General features: G+C 41.6%; 1 protein-coding gene across 5 annotated transcripts in view; it reads left to right on the top strand.

The window, feature by feature from the left end:
- The first annotated feature begins 1,433 nt into the window (after positions 1-1,433).
- LOC125243895 (adhesion G protein-coupled receptor E3-like) overlaps positions 1,434-21,728 on the top strand; it is a 108,022-nt gene continuing 87,727 nt past the window's right edge. For 2 of the 5 annotated variants that reach the window (XM_048153757.1, XM_048153759.1), the window contains exons 1-2: positions 1,807-1,888; positions 2,036-2,074. In XM_048153757.1, the coding sequence (XP_048009714.1) occupies positions 1,870-1,888; positions 2,036-2,074 (58 nt within the window). In that variant the 5' untranslated portion in view covers positions 1,807-1,869. Of the gene's footprint in view, positions 1,483-1,806; positions 1,889-2,035; positions 2,075-21,728 lie in introns of those variants that run through there. The other 3 variants (XM_048153756.1, XM_048153760.1, XM_048153758.1) reach the window with 3 other exon arrangements.

The raw sequence follows: 21,728 nt of genomic DNA, 5'->3' as shown, positions 1-21,728 counted from the left end.
CTTTCTCAGGGAACAAGGGTTACAGACATAACCCGAGATGCTTTTCTGGTATATGTGAGTTTTTGGGGTCACCATTGTGCTGAAGAGTAGAGTCTGTGGTTAGGCTGAAGATTGGCCAATCACAAATAAGACTGTATGTGCATCCCAATTCACATACTTATGCACTATTCTACGATGTTCTTAAGTACAAATGTGAGTAGAGCGTTCACACAGAAATTTCCCCCCCAAAAAATGCACTAAATTAATGGGGAAAACAAAGTGTGGAACGTTGGACACTTCATGCACTCAACTGTCGCAGCTTTAATTATGTTGCGGAGGGGGACGGGGAACCAGACATAGATGTTTAATGACATAATAAACGTAAAAAATTCATACACTACATCGATGAGTACATAGATACCCCTTGCAGAATATGCAAAAATGTTAATCATTTTAACAAAATAAGAAGGATCATGAAAATTGCATGTTATTTTTTATATAGTACTGTCCTGAATAAAGTATTTCAGATAACAGATGTTTACATAAAGTCCACAAGATTTTTTCATTTAGTACAGAACAGAAGATTATTGCATGTTACCAGAAGAGAAAAACGTATAATTTACCCTGTTAATCCAATTAAAAAAGCATCAGTGAATGTTTAAACTTTTTTTTAATAGTTGTGTTTGAGTCCCTCAATTGTCCTCAGTGTGAAAAGATGGATCTCAAAATCATACAGTCACTGCTGGAAAGGGTTCAAATATGCAGAAGATGCTGGAAAATCTTTTAAACTGGGTCATTTTTATAAATTCAGCTTTTTTTTGTTTGTTTGTTTTAATGTAAACATCTATTATGTGAAATACTTTATTCAGGACAGTACTAAATAAAAAATAAAATGAAATTTTCATGATCCTTATTTTGTTAAAAAATTTAACATTTTAACATTTTTGCATATTCTGTAAGGGGTATGTAAACTTTTGAGCTCAACTGTAAGTATGTGTATAAGTGAATTGTGTATAGTGTGTCATTTGGGACGCAACTTATAATTACTTTGTTTAAAAACTAGTAATGGTTGTAATTGTAATTGCACATTGAGAGTCCCTTTGCTGAATAATTTAATATGTGCAGGTGTGTATTAGTAAATATACTGTCACATATTTTTCCAATATATAAAAAGCGACAATTATTCATATCAATTATTCATACATTAAGAGACAATATTATTCAATATATTGTAATATTAACACAATGTATTATCCTTTGTATTTTCAAATATACTATTAAATCATTTAATATACTGATCTTTCATATATGGAAAGATATTTTCTTTGTGTAAGGGAATGCACATTTGAATTTAAGGATGGAAAACAATGGACTTGTTTTCATATTTCCTCATCAGAATGATGGACCGATAACTTATCTATAAACATCTCAACAAACAAATATCTTGTTCAGTCAGTTGTGTCGGGTGAGGATCACTGTATATCAGCTTATTATTATTCTCAGGTAAGATCTTTCTGCTCATAATGCTCCTCATCAGCCTATATTTATGTCAAAAACATGTATAGATGTGTGTGTATAGGATGCTACAGCTGTGTAGTTATAATTAAAACGTACAAAAATGCATGTTTTATGTCTTTGAAAGTTATGTATTAATACCTACGTATTAACAATGAGACCAGGCTGGATTAAAACTGTCCTCAATTTGAACTCTAATTCAGATTCATAAATGCTATGTTGCATATTTCTCATGCATGTTTGAAACAAAGCTTTTATTTTTAAGTCATGGATCAATGCAATGGCTAATTTGATTATTCTCTAACTGTAAAGGAAACTCATCCTCTGAACTGGTTTGTGGATAAAAAGAAATAAACTGGACTGTCAAAACTGACAATGGCTTTCATTCATAAAGGTGAGTTTTCTTCTCGTTTTTAAAAGTTTGTCTCTCATTGCCCCAAAAGCCTTGACATTAACTGTTGACGTATGATGAACATAGTTTTCTCAGACTCAATCCAATACTTTTTCAGTTGTTTATATTGACTTTTTCTTCTTATTTCAGGTTTTATAAAAGCACAGACTCTCATCTCTGTTAATCAGTGTAAGTCTAAACAGTGTTTTTTTTTTCCTTTTTTGCTTTTTTGCTTTTGTGTCTGTTGATGTAATGACCAGTGAATCAGATCCTGTTCATCCTTCACATCACTTCATGTGTCTTCATCTGTTTGGGAGGTGGAGTAAAGTTGGTAATGTAACATATACAGTGGGTACGGAAAGTATTCAGACCCCCTTAAATTTTTCACTCTTTGTTATATTGCAGCCATTTGCTAAAATCATTTAAGTTCATTTTTTTCCTCATTAATGTACACACAGCACCCCATATTGACAGAAAAACACAGAATTGTTGACATTTTTGGAGATTTATTAAAAAAGAAAAACTGAAATATCACATGGTCCTAAGTATTCAGACCCTTTGTTGTGACACTCATATATTTAACTCAGGTGCTGTCCATTTCTTCTGATCATCCTTGAGATGGTTCTACACCTTCATTTGAGTCCAGCTGTGTTTGATTATACTGATTGGACTTGATTAGGAAAGCCACACACCTGTCTATATAAGACCTTACAGCTCACAGTGCATGTCAGAGCAAATGAGAATCATGAGGTCAAAGGAACTGCCTGAAGAGCTCAGAAACAGAATTGTGGCAAGGCACAGATCTGGCCATGGTTACAAAAAAAATTCTGCTGCACTTAAGGTTCCTAAGAGCACAGTGGCCTCCATAATCTTTAAATGGAAGACGTTTGGGACGACCAGAACCCTTCCTAGAGCTGGCCGTCCGGCCAAACTGAGCTATCGGGGGAGAAGAGCCTTGGTGAGAGAGGTAAAGAAGAACCCAAAGATCACTGTGGCTGAGCTCCAGAGATGCAGTCGGGAGATGGGAGAAAGTTGTAGAAAGTCAACCATCATTGCAGCCCTCCACCAGTCGGGGCTTTATGGCAGAGTGGCCTGACAGAAGCCTCTCCTCAGTGCAAGACACATGAAAGCCTGCATGAAGTTTGCCAAGATGGAAATAAGAAAACAGACCAGAGAAATAAGATTCTCTGGTCTGATGAGACCAAGATAAAACTTTTTGGCCTTAATTCTAAGCGGTATGTGTGGAGAAAACTAGGCACTGCTCATCACCTGTCCAATACAGTCCCAACAGTGAAGCATGGTGGTGGCAGCATCATGCTGTGGGGGTGTTTTTCAGCTGCAGGGACAGTACGACTGGTTGCAATTGAGGGAAAGATGAATGCGGCCAAGTACAGGGATATCCTGGACGAAAACCTTCTCCAGAGTGCTCAGGACCTCAGACTGGGCCGAAGGTTTACCTTCCAACAAGACAATGACCCTAAGCACACAGCTAAAATAATGAAGGAGTGGCTTCACAACAGCTCCGTGACTGTTCTTGAATGGCCCAGCCAGAGCCCTGACTTAAACCCAATTGAGCATCTCTGGAGAGACCTAAAAATGGCTGTCCACCAACATTTACCATCCAACCTGACAGAACTGGAGAGGATCTGCAAAGGAGGAATGGCAGAGGATCCCCAAATCCAGGTGTGAAAAACTTGTTGCATCTTTCCCAAAAAGACTCATGGCTGTATTAGATCAAAAGGGTGCTTCTACTAAATACTGAGCAAAGGGTCTGAATACTTAAGACCATGTGATATTTCAGTTTTTCTTTTTTAATAAATCTGCAAAAATGTCAACAATTCTGTGTTTTTCTGTCAATATGGGGTGCTGTGTGTACATTTATGAGGGAAAAAAAGGAACTTAAATGATTTTAGCAAATGGCTGCAATATAACTGTCATGATCACCGTCTGTTCCTGTCACTTCCGGACTACATTCCCCATAATCCTCTCTGCCAGTCATATGCACACACTCCACACTAATCACCACACCCAGCTGCAACTTATTACCAGGACTATAAAGGACTTTCACACACACCACCTCACCGCGAAGTCTTGATTACCCCTGTAACAATTCTGAGTGTTTATTCCATGTTTGCCTATCTGTTCTTGATCCTGTCTGGTTACCCGTTTATGATTCCTTGCTGCATACCCTTGGACTGTGTATTGTTTCCTGAACTGTGAACGCTTTCTGCCTGCCTCGATCTACTGCCTGCACCCTGACCACGATTTTGTCTGTCCCCTGCTGTTCCTGTTTGCTCCTGTTCGTCCCTGCCTGTACGACCACTCTAACTTTAAAAGCTTGCAAATGGATGTTACCATGAGTCCCGAATCGTTACAGAAGTCTTCACCGACACCACAATCCAGCAGCTACCCCGGAGAGCATTTGTACGGTATGGACATTGCTCAGTTGTTGTTGTGGAGTATGCAGGGCACACGATCTCTCAAATCACAACTCATCCGTGAGGGACCCTGTTCATCTCTAAGTCATTTCATGGATTACGCTTTATTGACTGTTGGCTCTCCGTTTACTGTGGGTGTCGCAGAGGAACACGGCGCCACGCTGAATCACGTAATGGCTGCCGCTCAGGAGAGCACTCACAAAATGGCAGTCACCACAATACCAGCCCATGTCACCATTGATATCCCAGAACCAAGTCACGTCTTCGCTAATGTTCCAGAACCAAGTCACGTCTTCGCTAATGTTCCAGAGCCAATTCACGTCATCGCCGATCGCCCAGAGCCACGTCCTGTCTCTGCTGATCGCCCAGATTAACGTCACGTCTCCGCTGATCGCCCAGAGCAACTTCACGTCTCCGCTGATCGCCCAGAGCAATGCACATCTCCACTGATCACCCAGAGCAATGTCACGTCTCTGCTGATCGCTCAGAGCAACGTCACGTCTCCGCTATTCGCCCAGAGTCACGTCATGTCTCTAGATCAGTCAGGGAGCGGAGAGGGTTGCGTTCCAGTTTGCCTAATCCACCACTGACTTCAGCCCGAGCAGCTGGCATTCCTAAGCCTCCGCCGGCCGCTTCGCTCTCAAGCCTGCCGGCCGCTTCGCTCTCAAGCCCGTTGGCCGCTTCGCTCTCAAGCCAGCCGGCCGCTTCGGTCTCAAGTTCGCCGGTTGCGACGCACTCAAGTTCGCCGGTTGCGACGCACTCAAAGTCGCCGGTTGCGACGCACTCAAGTTCGTCGGTTGCGACGCACTCAAGCACCCTGGACGCGATGGACAAGATGGCTGCTTTGCCAGTGCCCACGGGCAAGATGGCCGCCCCTTCGGTACTTATGGATGTAGGGGGCGTTGCTGCCATTGAGTCCGCTTCAGAACCTGCTTTAGCCAGTGAGTCTGCTCCAGAACCCGCTCCAACTGGTGAACCATCGCCTCATCCGCGGAGGAGGAGGAGGAGGAGGAGGAGGAGGAGGAAGAAGGCTTCTTCCGTTCTTCCCCCTATAACGTTCAAGCGTTGTGCTCTGCCAGCGCCGCCCAAGCTCCTTGTTCTGCCAGCGTCCCCAAGTTCATTGCTCTGCCAGCGCAACTCAAGCGTCTTGCCCTGCTGGCGCCACACACAAACTCCTTGCCCACGAACCCGCTACGGACCCCGTTGAAATCCCCAAAAACTTTTTTTGGGGGGGTAGTATACCTAAGGGTGGGGAGCTTGTGGGTGGGGACCGTGCCTGGCCACTGCCTCATAGGGTCTTCAAACTGTTATGGCCATCTATGGTGTATAAGTTACTGTGGTCACTTACAGACTCTGTCCCACCATGGCCGCCCACGCCACCTGACCCGCCGTGGCTGCCCGAGCCACCTGACCCGCCGTGGCTGCCCGAGCCACCTGACCCGCCGTGGCTGCCCGAGCCACCTGACCCGCCGTGGCTGCCCGAGCCACCTGACCTGCTGTGGCTGCCCAACACTCCTGACCCGCCGTGGCTTCCCGAGCCACCTGACCCACCGTGGCTGGTCGACACCCGACCCACTGTGGCTGCCGGTGTTCCTGGATTTGCATTGGAGACCCCGTTCCCATCTGCATCTCCAATGCACCCACCCCCCCTCCCTATTCATGCCATTTACGCCGCGAGGACGCGCCTTCCGGAAGGGGGGCGTTATGTCATGATCACCATCTGTTCCTGTCACTTCCGGACTACATTCCCCATAATCCTCTCTGCCAGTCACATGCACACACTCCACACTAATCACGACACCCAGCTGCAGTTTATTACCAGGACTATAAAGGACTTTCACACACACCACCTCACCGCAAAGTCTTGATTACCCCTGTAACAATTCTGAGCGTTTATTCCATGTTTGCCTATCTGTTCTTGATCCTGTCTGGTTACCCATTTATGATTCCTTGCTGCATACCCTTGGACTGTGTATTGTTTCCTGGACTGTGAACGCTTTCTGCCTGTCTCGACCTGACCACGATTCTGTCTGTCCCCTGCTGTTCCTGTTTGCTCCTGTTCGACTCTGCCTGTATGACCACTCTAACTTTAATAAAAGCTTGCAAATGGATCTTACCATGAGTCCCAAATCATTACAATAACAAAGAGTGAAAAATTTAAGGGGGTCTGAATACTTTCCATACCCACTGTAAATGGTACTTTTTGTGCTCTCAGAAAGTTCCTAATTTGGTGCAATATGGAATTCAGAATCAATAAACTTTTAATAAACTACAAAACAGTGGGAACCGGAAGTGGCGCGCCTCACGAGGGCAGGGCTTATGTGCTCAGAGAACAGACACTGCACTAGTGATACAAAACACACAGGTCTGTTAAGAGTAATACTTTTAATAAGGTAGCCTAACATTTTTAACATTTAACCTAACGAATGAACTAAATCATGACGTTCAATCATAGGCGACTTTACTGGGGCACGTGACGTCCTAGTAAAATCTCACGTTTGAGTTTTAACAAGCTTCCTATATTTCGCAGTAGATTTATTTAGATAGATAATAATGGGTAAAAAGGCCAATACATTTTGTTTCCTTTCAGTTGGTCATGTTTGATGTACATCAGAAGTGAACCGACGAATTGAGATATCGCAAGAGAGCCCTATGACCTTTTTCGTCACACGCACCGCCCCCGCGAGCAGAAATACGGAAGCAGAGCACTCACACTTTGTCTTTCACTTCGGAGCCAAGCATTTGTGTTTCTGTTGCTGCAAAAAGTTTGACAGTGTGAAGTCGAGTCTTTTGGAACCTCATTGTTGGAGAGTGTTGGTGAAACAGCACTTTATAGTGGCAGCTGTGAGCTTATACACAGCCCTCAACTGCTGTTTTCACGGCAAGCTTTTGGTTGTTGCTGGTCAGGTCTGCAATTTGGGTCGGTTTGTGTAGTAAACATTGTCATAATTCATTAACATTAGCTTATAAGCAATCGCTTGGCATAAATGTGCACTATTCATTAATTGCAAAGCAGTCTGAAGCACCACAGTTTCCACGGTTAGATCAGCACATTACACTTCAAATGTGCGCATCTTCCACACAGGACAGCAGTCCTGACTGGATATCTTCTTTTATTCGTTGATGAAAATTAGAGTACATTTTAGTCATAGTTTTAGTCATTCAAAATACATTTTTATTTAGTCATCGTCTCTTTTTTTTTGTCCGAGAAAAAATGTCATTGATGAAAATTCTGACGAAAATTATTCATCAACGAAATTAACACTGGTCAAGAGCAAACTCACCCCAGGGCAGAGGATCTCTTATCTTGGTATGGAACTGGACTCGGTCAACCAGACAGCATGCCTCACCGAGGAGTGCGTCCAGTCAGTGTTGAACTGCCTGAGTTTGCTCAAGAGCAGGACGGCAGCCCCACTGAAGTTATTTCAGAGGCTCCTGGGGCATATGGCATCTGCAGCCGCAGTCACGCTGCTTGGATTGCTTCATAAGAGGCCTCTTCAGCACTGGCTTCCTGGCCGAGTCCCGTGAACGGCATGGCAACACGGCACGTTCCGTGTGGCTATCATACCGAGCTGCCATCGTACCCTCACTCAGTGGTCAGACCCTGCGTTCCTGCGGGCAGGAGTTCCCCTGGAAATGTGTCCAGGCATGCTGTGGTCTCCACAGATGCCTCCACCACAGGGTAGGAAGCCACGTACAATGGGCATGCAGTTTCGGGTCTGTGGACGGGGCCTCAACTGCAGTGGCATATCAATTGCCTCCAGTTGCCAGCAGTACATCTTGTGTTGGGCCGCTTCAAACAGCTGCTACTAGGCAAGCATGTGCTGGTCCGTACGGACAGCATTGTGACCGTTGCATACATCAACATCAACAACGCATGTTGCAACTCGCCCACCATCTCCTCTTATGGAGTCAGAAGCATCTGAGGTCGCTTGGTTCCATTCACATCCCAGGCGTGCTCAACCATGCAGCTGACGAGCTCTCACGGCAGCCTCCGCTTCCGGGAGAATGGAGACTCCATCCCCAGGTGGTCCAGCTGATTTGTCAGTGTTTCCGGGCAGAACAGATAGATCTGTTTGCCTCTTCGGACACAACCCCATTGCCAGTTGTTTTACTTCCTGTCCTAGGGCACTCTTGGTATGGACGCACTTGCACACAGCTGGCCCCGGGCCTTCACAAGTATGTGTTTCCCCTAGTAAGCCTGCTCGCACAAGGAGTTCTTGGACCTGGTTTCCAGAATTGATGCTCCTCGAGACAGCACCTCCTTGGCCCATTCCTCTGAGGAAGGACCTTCTGACTTAGAGACGGGGCACCCTATGGCATCCGCATCCAGACCTCTGGAAACTTCATGTCTGGTCCCTGGATGGGACGTGGAGGTTCTATGTGATCTACCCCAGTTGGTGGTAGACACCATCACTTCTCACCATCACCTTCTATGAGGAACCTCTTTGCTCTGAAGTGGAACCTGTTCGCCGAGTGGTGTTCCTCTCAACGAGAGGACCCCCGAACATGTTCAATCAGGTCAGTGCTTTCCTTCCTGCAAGATGTGTTGGAGCAAAGGGTGTCCCTTAAGATGGTACTCCTGATTGCATTGGCCTCCATCAAGAGGGTAGGGGACCTGCATGCATTCTGCATGCATTTTCGGTCGACGAATCATGCCGGGAATTCGGGCCGGGAGACTCTCACGTTATCTTGAGACCTCGGCCTGGATATGTGCCCAAGGTTCCTACCACTCCCTTCAGAGATCAGTAGTGAACCTGAAAGCCCTGCCCTCGGAGGAGGAGGCCCAGCCCTGGCTTTGCTCTGTCCCATCCACGCTTTGCACCTATACATGGACAGTACACAAAGCTTTAGGACCTCAGACCAGCCCTTCGTCTGTTACGGAGGTCAGCAGAAGGGAAAGGCTGTCTCCAAGCAGAGGAGGGCCCACTGGATAGTGGATACCATCGACTTGGCCTATCAGTCCCAAGGCGTGCCTTGCCTGCTTGGGTTGAGGGCTCACTCCACTAGGGGAGTGGCTTCTTCCTGGGCGCTGGTGCACGGCGCCTCACTGACAGATATATGTAGAGCTGCGGGCTGGGCGACACCCAACACGTTTGCTAGATTCTATAGCCTTTGTGTAAAACCGGTATCTTCCCATGTACTCGCTCCCAGTTGCCAGTAGCGCAAAGGACCCGTTCTAAGTGTCGGCTTGCAACGCCATTCCCGTCCCCTGGGCCAGATATGTGCGTCCATTGCTCTAGCGAGTTCCCCGTCTGGCGAACCCTGTTGAGTTCCTCCACCACCCCCTGTGGCTCGGACATTGCGGAGTGTCTGATGCTAGGTCAAGCACTTGTTCTACGCCTGTGCTTGGCTGGGTGCCATTTGTTGTGACCCCTATGGCGGTTCCATATGTGACCCGTCACGGAAACCAGGGACACAAGTCGGCAGCACAACTCTCGAGCAAAATGAGAAAGAAGCATTTTTTTTACAAAATTGGTGATTTTCGTTTTTTTGCAGAATCTGTTAGTTGAGATCATGAAGAAGCCTTTCCGTGTTTGAGATAACAGTATTGGTATATTTAAAAGCGTACATTTTGAGGTTGAAATCGGCTTGTTTTTCAGAGATTCTAGCATGCAGTAGGGGCGTGTCATGTCTGTGTGTATTTCCATACTGGGAAGCGTGGCTACTTATTATGCAGCGCTCTGGCCGGCTCTAGCTGATATCAAAATTCAATGAAGAACCGTGGCCGTTACACCGAAAATGTTTTGAAGTACTTCTTCGACAAGCCGGATGCTTACGAACAAGCGCTCACTGATTCTGAAGACGATGAAAGCGGCATAATAAGACATTATCTCTCTGGAGTCGGGTAACGCGCCGGCGCATTTTGCAGGATTTTTTTTCACATTGCAGCAAAACAGACTTAAAATACTCCGTCATTATTATTGTCTTGAAAAGTGTTTTGAATAGCCATAGTTAGCGATCTCTGGCCTCTGTTAGTTCGGTTAGTTCTTGGATTGCCTATTCTTCTTTAGCAGGCATTTGTGGACAAAAGCTGTACAGAGCGCCCTCCGGCTGATGGGCAGATTTTAAAAGAGTGTCTTGCAACATGTTATCTACAATGCACAAATTCAAATAGAGTTTTGACAAAAAAAGTTTTATAAAAAGATAAAACTCACATATTTCAGCCTCTAAATCATTTTTTATAAAAGTCAAAAAAGATAATTCACTGACATTTACAATGCACATTATCCTTTATTATTAATTGTATGAGGTCCATGCAGCTTTACAGGGGGTATGGCTTATCTAAATGAGATGTAAATGAGCCCTATTGTCACTCCCAGCAGGTGAGAACAGGTGAGAACTGCAACTTTAGAGGCGTTTTTCTCCCTATACACTGTGTGCAGAATTATTAGGCAAGTTGATTTTCTGATCATATTTTTTTTCCAAGCACATTTTACCAATTCCAATCCACATCAATCTTAATAACTACTATTAATATTGTTTTTAATCATTTATAAGTGATATATAATTGTTCATGAAGGCTGGAAATGAAAAATGCCTTATATTCAGGTGTGCCGAATTATTAGGCAGGTTTTCTTTTACAGGCAAAATGAGCCAAAAAAGAGATTTAACTCTGACTGAAAAGTCAAAAATTATTAAATATTCATGAGAAGGACGCAATACTAATGCAATACTAGAAATTGCAAAGTTAAAGCATGACCAAGGGACAGCAAAATGCTCATTGGGTCAGCGGGGTCATACAAAAACAAGTGGAGAAGAAAAGACACATGTTAACTGCAAAATAATTAAGAATTAAGGTGAAGAATTAAGTGTGAAACCATCAGGAACCCTTTAGTCTCCAGCGCCACCATTTTCACCAACTGCAGCCTACCTGGAGTCTCCAGAAGTGCAAGGTGTCAGGATCTCAGAGACTTGGGTTAGGTAAAGAAACCTAATAAATGACCCGCTCTTAATAAGAATCACAAGCTGAAGTGTTATAAAATACATGAAGACTGAGTTTTTATAGGCCTTATAGACAGACGGCTTGAGAATGACTCCTGAAGGACCAGCACCACATCCTCTTGTACCACTGTTTGAAGAATTTATCTTCCAAAATCTGGCAGTAAGTTTTGGAAGATCATTTTTAGTCCATCTCTGCAAGACAGACATTTCAGGATAATAGATAGACTAAAAGTGAACTCCCACATCTTACTGCCAGATTTTGGAAGATAAATTCTTCAAACAGTGGTACAAGAGGATGTGGTGCTGGTCCTTCAGGAGTCATTCTCAAGCAGTCTGTCTATAAGGCCTATAAAAACTCAGTCTTCATGTATTTTATAACACTTCAGCTTGTGATTCTTATTAAGAGCGGGTCATTTTTTAGGTTTCTTTACCTAACACAAGTCTCTGAGATCCTGACACCTTGCACTTCTGGAGACTCCAGGTAGGTTGCAGTTCTGGAAAATGGTGGCGCTGGAGACTAAAGGGTTCCTGATGGTTTCACACTTAATTCTTCACCTTAATTCTTAATTATTTTGCAGTTAACACGTCTTTTCTTTTCCACTTGTTTTTGTATGACCCCGCTGACCCAATGAGCATTTTGCTGTCCCTTGGTCATGCTTTAACTTTGCAATTTCTAGTATTGCATTAGTATTGCGTCCTTCTCATAAGCATTTAATAATTTTTGACTTTTCAGTCTTGAGTTAAATCTTTATTTTTGGCTCATTTTGCCTGTAAAAGAAAACCTGCCTAATAATTCTGCACACCTGAATATAAGGCATTTTTCATTTCCAGCCTTCATGAACAATTATATATCACTTATAAATGATTAAAAACAATATTAATAGTAGTTATTAAGATTGATGTGGATTGGAATTGGTAAAATGTGCTTGGAAAAAAAATATGATCGGAAAAAAAATATGATCAGAAAATCAACTTGCCTAATAATTCTGCACACAGTGTAGAGCTTTCTTGAGTGCCTACCTTCAAATGGCCACAACTTCTCCAAATATTATCAGATTTCCATGTGTTACACATCGTTGGAAAGCTTGGAGATTACACTTTCAGAATCTGTGAATAACTCAAAATGCCCCAGAACCGACTTGTGTCCCTACTTTCCGTGACTGGTCGCATATGTGTTTCTTCCATGGTAACCTCCCTACGGTGAGCCTGTGTCTTTCCCTTAGCAGAGTCCGCTCTGCTGTCCCTGCCACTCGTGTCTCCCCCAGTTGGCTGGAGCCATCCCAGGGACTCCTGTAACAACTGAGACAAATCAGACACAATTATTTGTATATTTAACAAATAATTGTTTAAAACTCATTTTGGGGTCTGTCCCCCATCCCCCGAGAAGACCAGTCTGTACAGGGGGCCTCACTCAGTTACAAGTTTTATTGCGCCGAAGTATGTGGGTTGCCACTTGGAAGAGCAGAGACAAAGAGACACATAGTCCTCAAATCAGACTTTCCTGCATTAATTTATAGATGAACCGATCTATAAATGAACATGCATCCCATGACATTATTATAACTGTTTTGCAAACTGTTGTGTGCATGATATCTGTTTTATGCATATTTTATGATTAGAACAAATGGTTAATGTAAACCAACCTATACCAAGTTTGGTGTCTACGAGTTTGTATTTTGAAGATTTAAATGATTGTGTATATGATATATTGATTCCTGTGCAACATATCAGTACTACAAGAATCTTTAATAGTTTCTTCAAAACAACTCAGCCAGTTTAATCCCGCTCAAAGACAAGAGCTATAAATTCCCCCAAAAAGGAAGTTCCCGCCACAGACATTCCACTTTGCTCGTTGGTCAGGTCCACCCGAAGAGGTGTGGCTCCTCCCAGACCTCCCAGACGCACAACTCTGCCTCTGTCTCTTGCTTCTTTTGGACGGACTGAAGTATGGGGGTAGGATTGTAGCTAAATTCCAAATAAATAGATTATGATACACAAATAAATGTAAAGATATTCACAAAAAATAATCGTATCCACAGATTAATAGAATGAGATCCACACATATATAGGAGTTTCACAAAAATTAATTGAATTCACAAATAAATAAAATGAGATTATGTTTTTATGTCACAAGCACAACTCTGCCTGCATTTATTTGTGAATCACCACCTGTACATTTGTGAATTGCTTTTTGTACATTTGTGGATCTCTTCCTGCACATTTGTGAATCACCTCACTCATTTGTGGATTCTGAAACAATTCTGGCGTCACGACTGTAGACAAATCCACAAACAGGTCGACTCCACCCACTGACTACTCAATCCAATCAGATAACAACCATGCTGCGCTGACCAATCGCAGCACACTCTCACTACAACCAATCACGTTTTGCTTTACAATCGGGGGCGGGAACAGACTCTGTTCGAATTTGTTTGAATTGAGCTGAAGTGCTGTTTGTGTGATAAAAACAACCCACTTACAAAATGTAACAGACTTTATTGTTTTTGTACATATTTTTGTGAGTGTAATTATATATAAGGTCTGCATTATCCATCTTACAAATGGGGGCTCTTATTTTGACGGGTATTATGGTCTGAGTGTTACTGATCACTGCAGTAATGAACAAGAGAAAGTGTCATGCACATTATTACGGTTCATCTGAGTTTTCTTACGAATGGAAAGTTTACCAGTTTGTTAAGCAACCCTGAAAAGGTATAAGCTCTTACAGAGCTTATCTGGAGCAAAAAACTGACATTTCATGGTAGCTAATGTACAATAAATCTTCATGAAACTCATCAGTATAGTTTCAGCCATTATTCGGACGGGGATGATTTTTGGAGTATATTCTTTTGCACAATACCATGTGTATAATACCAAATATGAGCCTGAATGAGCATCAGTGATGTACCAGTACGAGTCTCTGCATCACTGCAGCTATGGTCTTGGATAATGCAAATAAAGAGGTTGCAATCCTGAAAAATAAATTTTTTGTATTTATTTTGGATGCTGTAAATAACTTTTACAATAAAAAATAGTCTGATTCATCTGAAATATTTGGGTGATCAAGTGTTTGACTGCTGGACATTTTACTTAATCTATAGGCTATGTAATTCAATAACCTGTCACATTTAAAAAGCCTTCTTTACAAACAATGGTAACGTTACAACATTTAATTAATGTTTAAAATATTATTTAAGGGCCTATTAATTTAAGTTTATTACCTGGTTTGCTGCTCATATCCATCGATGTTTGATTGATAAACTGGGAAATGCTGGGAATCTATTTTGCAAACTTGCATGTTTATCACAAGGTTAAATCCAGTTATATAAGTTAATAATTCTTATTCTTAATTATTTAAACTGAACACTTTTATAACATACCTCTCCATGATATGGGATTTTTTTAATCTTATTTTCACTTTCAGTAAAATGCTACCATTTTCACTTTTCTACTGTCCAGTGACAATTTAGAACATGTTTATCAATTTCATCTACTTTTCCATTGTTTTTAATTGTTTAAACACGCTTTAGACGGACTTCGACCTTTGCGCTTGCGTCTCGCATCCTTTGCACCATCTTGTCATGACACGGTGTTCTAAAAACGCGGCGCTTAGCAAAGTCCCTTTAAGACAAGTCATATCACTCGGCGACCATCTTTGAAATGCCTCTCGGGCATCCAAGTGCAGCTCCTATCTCTTTGAATGGGGAAACATCAAATTCTCCAAATCTGTTCACCAAGCTTTCGATTAAATTTCATATTTGAAATCACCAATGAAATCTAACAATTGTCTCATAAATTTTCTTTCCAAACGCTCAAATCATGACAAAAAAAACTGTATTTTTCAGGCTGGATCAGGCTAATGCGCATGCGCAGACCTAAATGCGCGTCTCTTCAGCTTCATTTCGGAGGCGAGCGTCTGACTGTTTCTATAGAAACCGGAGCTTCTAACGGCCGCTGCAGTGACGCAATAGGTGTGTTCGACATCGGCTGCGGCAGGATGCAACCGATCGGCGAGAGTATCCGCGTGCAGTCAGGGAGGAGTTGAAAACGGAGACATGAAGTCAGACACTTTCTGCTTCCCGTAGTGACGCTCGCACTGCGTTTGCATACTTTATCACAGCTGAAGTGAAATAAATGCAATATTTGACTATTACACTGATGTTTCAGAGACATTTTCATTCAATACTTTATGTAGGCCCTACTGTTTGTATGTTTTTACAAGAATAAAGTTCAACATAAACATATATTATTTAAATGCCAATGTAGTGGGGTCTACATTTTTTATCAGTTTTATTTTGATAAACATGACACAATATAACATTGCGACTACATGAAAAGAGCTTTAACTGTTATAAAATTACAGATTTGTAAGGATTCGTGGAACTGAAGGCGTGGTAATAAACACGAAACACACGTGATCGTTGTCATGCGGTGAATCCGGCCAATCGTGAAACAGCTGTGTCGTCATCAGATCTCGTGCAGCTCCTCTTTAGAAACTGCGCTGGCTGCCTCGGGCAGCTGATCTCGAATCGCTCTCGCGGTACTTTAAAGCCATACGTCACAGTCACATGATGTCAGCGCTGTCTCAAGTCGGACAACATTTCTTACCGGCATGCACTGCTTCAAGTCAGCCGCCGATCGGCCTGTGCGGCGCTGCATGAGCTCGAACACACCTACTGACTTTACCAATTGGCGATTGGCTCTTATTTAGAAGGCGGGACTTATTCCGCCATATTGCGCATTGCACTTTCTCCCATTCAAAACAATACAAGTGACGTGTCTTGTGTTAATCTATAGTCTTTGGCTTAGGTTAAAATAAATTAAACTTTTTAAAAAAAAGGCGTCTAGAAACATGTTCTGTGTGGCTAGTCGAAGGATAAACAATTCTTCTTACTTAAGTGCTGTTATTTAAGCAGACAGTTTGCCTCGTACATGTAGTTTAACAGAATTAACAGCAAGCAAAAGAGGGCAAATGAACAATACATATGCATTTAGTACCTTTATGGATCTTGAGAGAGGAAATGTCATTGCTCCCTATGCCAGCCTCATGGAGCCATCGGATTTCAACTAAAATATCTTAATTTGTGTTGCGAAGATTAACGAAGGTCTTACGGGTGTGGAACGGCATGAGGGTGAGTAATAAATGACAGAATTTTCATTTTTGCACTCAATTTAACCATATACCCTTAATTTAGCCATAACTGCCCAAAGGAGGATTAACAATGAGAAAGAAAATTTAGAATCATGTAATCTTAGTGCTATTTTAAGCAAAAGAACTAAATGAATAGCTTTGAATAAAGTTGATCTATCTCTTTTCAGTTATCAGAAATTTGAATTAGAAAAATCATAATTTCGTATGAAGCTTTTAGTTGAAGTCACTAGTATGACCTACTTTATTGTTAGAGATAGTGGACTTTCCATTGGCCTTTCTTCATCTTCAGGAAATAGGAAAAAGGAAGTCAAGTGATTTCATCAGTTTGATTTTTTATTTCAGAATAAGAGATTTTTGTTAATGGTAACACCAGTGACACAACTCCAGGGGTCCACTACATTCATTAAATATTTAATAATATTTGTTCAGCATTTGTTTTTTTTATGTAATTTACATCATATATTTGATAGTTATGCATACATTATTGTATTTGAAATGGTAGAAAAACCTGTTCCTGAGCTCAAAATAAAGTACTTTCCCTCTGTACATGACTGTGGGGATGAGAACTTCTGTGGTGCTTGGAATTTGTATAATTAATTAAAAAACAAATATTGCCACATTGATGGCTCAAGAAGGTTTAATTGTTCAAATAACATATTGTTTCATATTAAAATATAAAAAATTTTAATCCTAAAGTGTTTTTCAAGTAATATTTCTGTAAAGTCAAGGGACAGAAAAGTGGACGTTTCTGTAGAATGACAGAATGACCCATTTTAGTATGCGCCGGCAGCCAAAAGACACTTTAAAATCAATCAGAGCTATAAATGTATATATTAATATTTACAAGTAATTTTGGCAACAACACACCGTAATTCACACCTTAGCACGCACATTTGGCATGAGTAATTGTCAGCCTTTGCTTTTCCTCTACACACCGAGGTGCGTGAGTGTATAACACACCTCGCTGTATACTTTTAGCTAAGAAAAGAAAAATAGCCTACTGCAATTTTCTTGTTATTTTTTTTATTGATTGGGTATTCTACAGCCCTTCATCAAACTTTGATATTAATTATAAACCTGTTTTTACTGTACCATTGTTTAAGAACCCTCTACTTCCTTTCTAAGCCAATGCAGGATGACACCGCCCCCGATTGTAAAGCAAAACGTGATTGGTTGTAGTGAAAGTGTGCTGCGATTGGTCAGTGCAACGTGGCCGTTAACTGATTGGCTTGAGCAGTCGGTGGGTGGAGTCGACCTATTTGTGGATTTGTCTGCAGTCGTGATGCTAGAATTGTTTCAGAATCCACAAATGCGTGAGGTGATTCACAAATGTGCAGGAAGAGATCCACAAATGCGTGCAGAGATCCACAAATCTACAGGTGGTGATTCACAAATAAATGCAGGCAGAGTTGTGAATATGTTTTTTTATTAGCAAATCTCATTTTATTTATTTGTGAATTCAATTAATTTTTGTGAAACTCCTAACATATATTTGTGGATCTCATTATATTCATTTGTGAATACGATTATTTTTTGTGAATACCTTTACATTTATTTGTGGATCATAATCTATTTATTTGGAATTTAGCTACAAGCCTACCCCCATTGTAATGTTGGCGATCGAATCAAAAGGGTGGTAGATCCAAAAGCAAGCTTTATTAAAAGAAGAGCGAAGTCAAACAGGCAGGAGGTCAAACACCAGCAAACAGGATCAGAAGAGGCAAGGTAAGGAGTAGTCAAAAATACAGGCAATGGTCAGGGCAGGCAGCAAACTAGCAAAAACAAGGAGTGAGTCCAGGGTCAAAAACACAGATAGGCAAGGCAGAACACGGAAAGACATCTACTAGGAAATAGGCCAACAACGAGGAAAAACACGGGATACAAATGAAAGCCAAAACAATACTCAGCAACGTGTGTCTTCCTCTTCTTCTTCTTGTTTTATGGCGGTTGGCATCCAGCGTTTTGGTGCATTACCGCCCCCTTCTGTTCCAGAATGTGGATCAGAAAATAGGTTTACAGACTAATCATCCACCTTCCCCCATGTTCACACATACCATACCATACACACACACACACACACACTTCTTCCCTGACCTACAATAATACTATTTATATGACTAGCTTCCTTAATACCCCTATACCTATTCAAATCCTATACAAAAATCCCTGTTTCTCTTAAAAAATTCATAAGAATTCTGGTCTGAGCCCTTTGTTTTGTGCTCAATAACCCTTTTAATGTGATGTCTTGGACCCCTGTCTCCCTCATCTTGTTCCTCATCAACGGAGGCAACGGAATTGGAGATCTACATGCAGGCTTTATTACAGAAGAGCGTAGTCGTACAGGCAGTAGGTCAAACACCAGCAAACAGATACAGGAAAGGCAAGGCAAAAGAGTAATCCAAACACAGTCTATGGTCAAGGCAGGCAGCAAACGATCATCAAACAAAGAAACAGTCCAGGGTCAAAAACACAGGCAGGGGGATCACGTGACCCACCGGTAGTAATGGCGGTGTAGTTTGATTGCTCCCTTACTCAGTATCCCTTATATACTTGTTCTCAGTTAAACCATCAACACTTGGTTAGTTTTGGTTGCTCTACTCACAGTCTAATGTACATTTAGTGGGACTTGAAGAGGGTGTAGAAGGAGATGACCCTCTACGATTTATACAAAATCACCTTCCTAAATGGATTCCCTCTCTCACTGGCAAGGTATTGGAGATCGAAAGAGCTCACCATGTATACAGTGGTAAAAATCTACCCCTCATACATTCATCTTCAAGATGCTGCGGTATCAAGATTGGAATGCGATCCTGAATGGAGCCCGAGGTGTTGGACAAATTCTTCATAATGGATCTCCGCTCTTCTTGCTCTTCTTTCCAGACTACAGCCAAACTGCGTCCAAGATGAGATCGATGGCATTGGCAAGGAAGAAGCTAACCCATTTTGGAATAACGTCTTTTTTGCTTTAGTGAAAGTCTCTCACCGAGGGAAGGTTTCACTTTTGGAGACACCGGCGGAGGTTGAAAAGTTCGTCCGCAATCTGGATCCCATCGCAAATTCTTCTCTGAAGGGAGTTTCAGTGCCTGTGTCATGAGAATCCGCAGTTCCCATGGAGGACCTTACTGAGGCGGTTTGACTGACTATTTTTTAATCCAAAAAAGACCGGGTCAGGCATTGACGGACAAGCCGGACTGCTAGTTGGCCGCATATCCAAAGATTGTTACTTTGTGGGCAGGTAGAAGAGTGTGTTTCCACTCTTTGCTTATTGCCCATTTTGTTACTGTTCTTGTTTGTGTTTTTCTGTTCTATGCCCGAGTCCGCCCATGTAAGTTTAACCAATTTTATGTTTACATTTATATACGTAATAACGTTATTTGTATGTACATGTATGTGTATGCATATATTTAGATTGCTGCTATCATTCCTGGGGATTATTTTATAGTCCTCCCACCTATTGTTCATTCTGGTTAGTCAGAAAGTGCACTCCCTGTATAATCACAGCAGCTGTCAGTGCAGCTCAAGTTCAATGATTTCAGCAAGCTCTTTCAGCTTCAGCACTTGTGAAAGCTCTTATTTTGTTCAATGAATCTGTGCACAATAAGTCCTTAATTTACAGTGTGTTGAGGCTTTTTTTTACAAGTGTGAAAACAGATCGAATTGCATTTTGCTTAGGAGGAACACTGAGGGATGCGTCTGTTTAATGTTATATTTGAATAACTAAATTAACACTAAGCCTGAGTATTTAAGTGACTATATTCTGATTATAAACTAAGTATTACACTATTAAAGCTGTTAAAGCTACCACAGGACATTAAAGATACCAACACACCAACAAGTGACATTTCACGGGAAATTTTCCAGCTGGTTCGTTCTCTGCGAGATGCCATAACCATAAATATCTATGCTTCTAATAACGTACTGGCTCTATGACTGACAGAAGTGCATAATCTGCAGGAATATTGACATTTCTCTGTTCTTGCTCAGCTTCATCTGCCATTTTATGCCTCGCTCTTCATATGCTGCCACCATGTTTCCAACAGCTTGCCCCGCCTTAATGCAATGTGTTAAACATATATAATTATTTCTGTAATACATTTTCATTTTAATTTTGCAATTTATAAAGCATTAAAATATATGTTTAAATTATATGTTAAACGTAGTGTAGGAAATGGCAAATGTAAATTATATTATTGAATTTGAATTATCATTTTGCTCCAAACATTACATATATGGTATGAAAAATGTAAATTTAAATACAGAAATGCATTGTCATTTTACATATTGCATTGCCATTTTGCATATTACATTGCAAATTGAATTCTGCTACACATATGCTATTCTGCTTCCATACACATAGTGGCTCCATTGATGCTTAATTCTTTTAGTTTTGCTAGAAAAAAGTGCTCTACATAGAAACACAGCTTTGATAACTTTACTGTTGAAGAAAGGAGAGGATCCCCTTGAGTGTTCTAGTTACAGGCCGATTAGCCTCCTATCCACAGATTCAAAGCTAATGGCAAAAGTTTTGGCCTTAAGATTGGATCGGTGTGTAGGAGACTTGATCAAGTATGATCAGTCAGGTTTTTTAAGGGGGAGATTTGCTGCAGACAACATACATAGGCTTCTTCATATTATTCAACAAGCAGACACCTATATTGTTTCCTCTGCAATCCTCTCTTTGGATGCAGAGAAAGCTTTCGACAGAATTGAGTAGATTTTTTGTGGTCTGTCCTGAAGCATTTTGGGTTTGGTTTTTTTCCCTGCATGCTGTCAAAACCATTTATTTTGAGTGTTCAGTAAGAGTACTTATTGGTCCCTGTCAGCATTCTACCTCCTGTAGTTTGTCTCCATGCCTCTAGAGGTCCCCTGTGTTCCCCTCTGCCTTAATTCTTCCTCGTTTACTCTTGTTAGCATTATCCAGGTCACCTGTGCCTTATTTCTCCTAGGGTATTTTAGCTGTGTTTTTCCCTCTGTTCCTCACTTGGTTTTTGAGTCTTGGCTGTGTGCTACCTGCTTTGTTTTTCCAAGTAAGCTTCCTCAAGTAAGGTGTTCTTAGTTATTTGATTGTTTATGTGCTCTAGTTTTGTTTTCTCTCCTCGTGGAGTTTTTATTTTCCCATTTATCTCTCATGTTATTAATTCCTCTGTCTGAGAAGAACTTTTGTTGGATTTTTGGCTTGCAAGGACCTTTTTTTTTTTTTTTTTTAAATAAACCAACATTGCCTTGAGTGTTTCCTTTGGGTCCAACATTACAGCCTCTGTGGCCTAGTGGCAGATCTCTCAACCACCACACCAGAGACCTGAGTTCT

Source organism: Megalobrama amblycephala, linkage group LG13 (assembly GCF_018812025.1).
Source record: "Megalobrama amblycephala isolate DHTTF-2021 linkage group LG13, ASM1881202v1, whole genome shotgun sequence".
NCBI classification, from domain to species: Eukaryota; Metazoa; Chordata; class Actinopteri; order Cypriniformes; family Xenocyprididae; genus Megalobrama; species Megalobrama amblycephala.
This window is presented reverse-complemented; position numbering and strand designations above follow the sequence as displayed.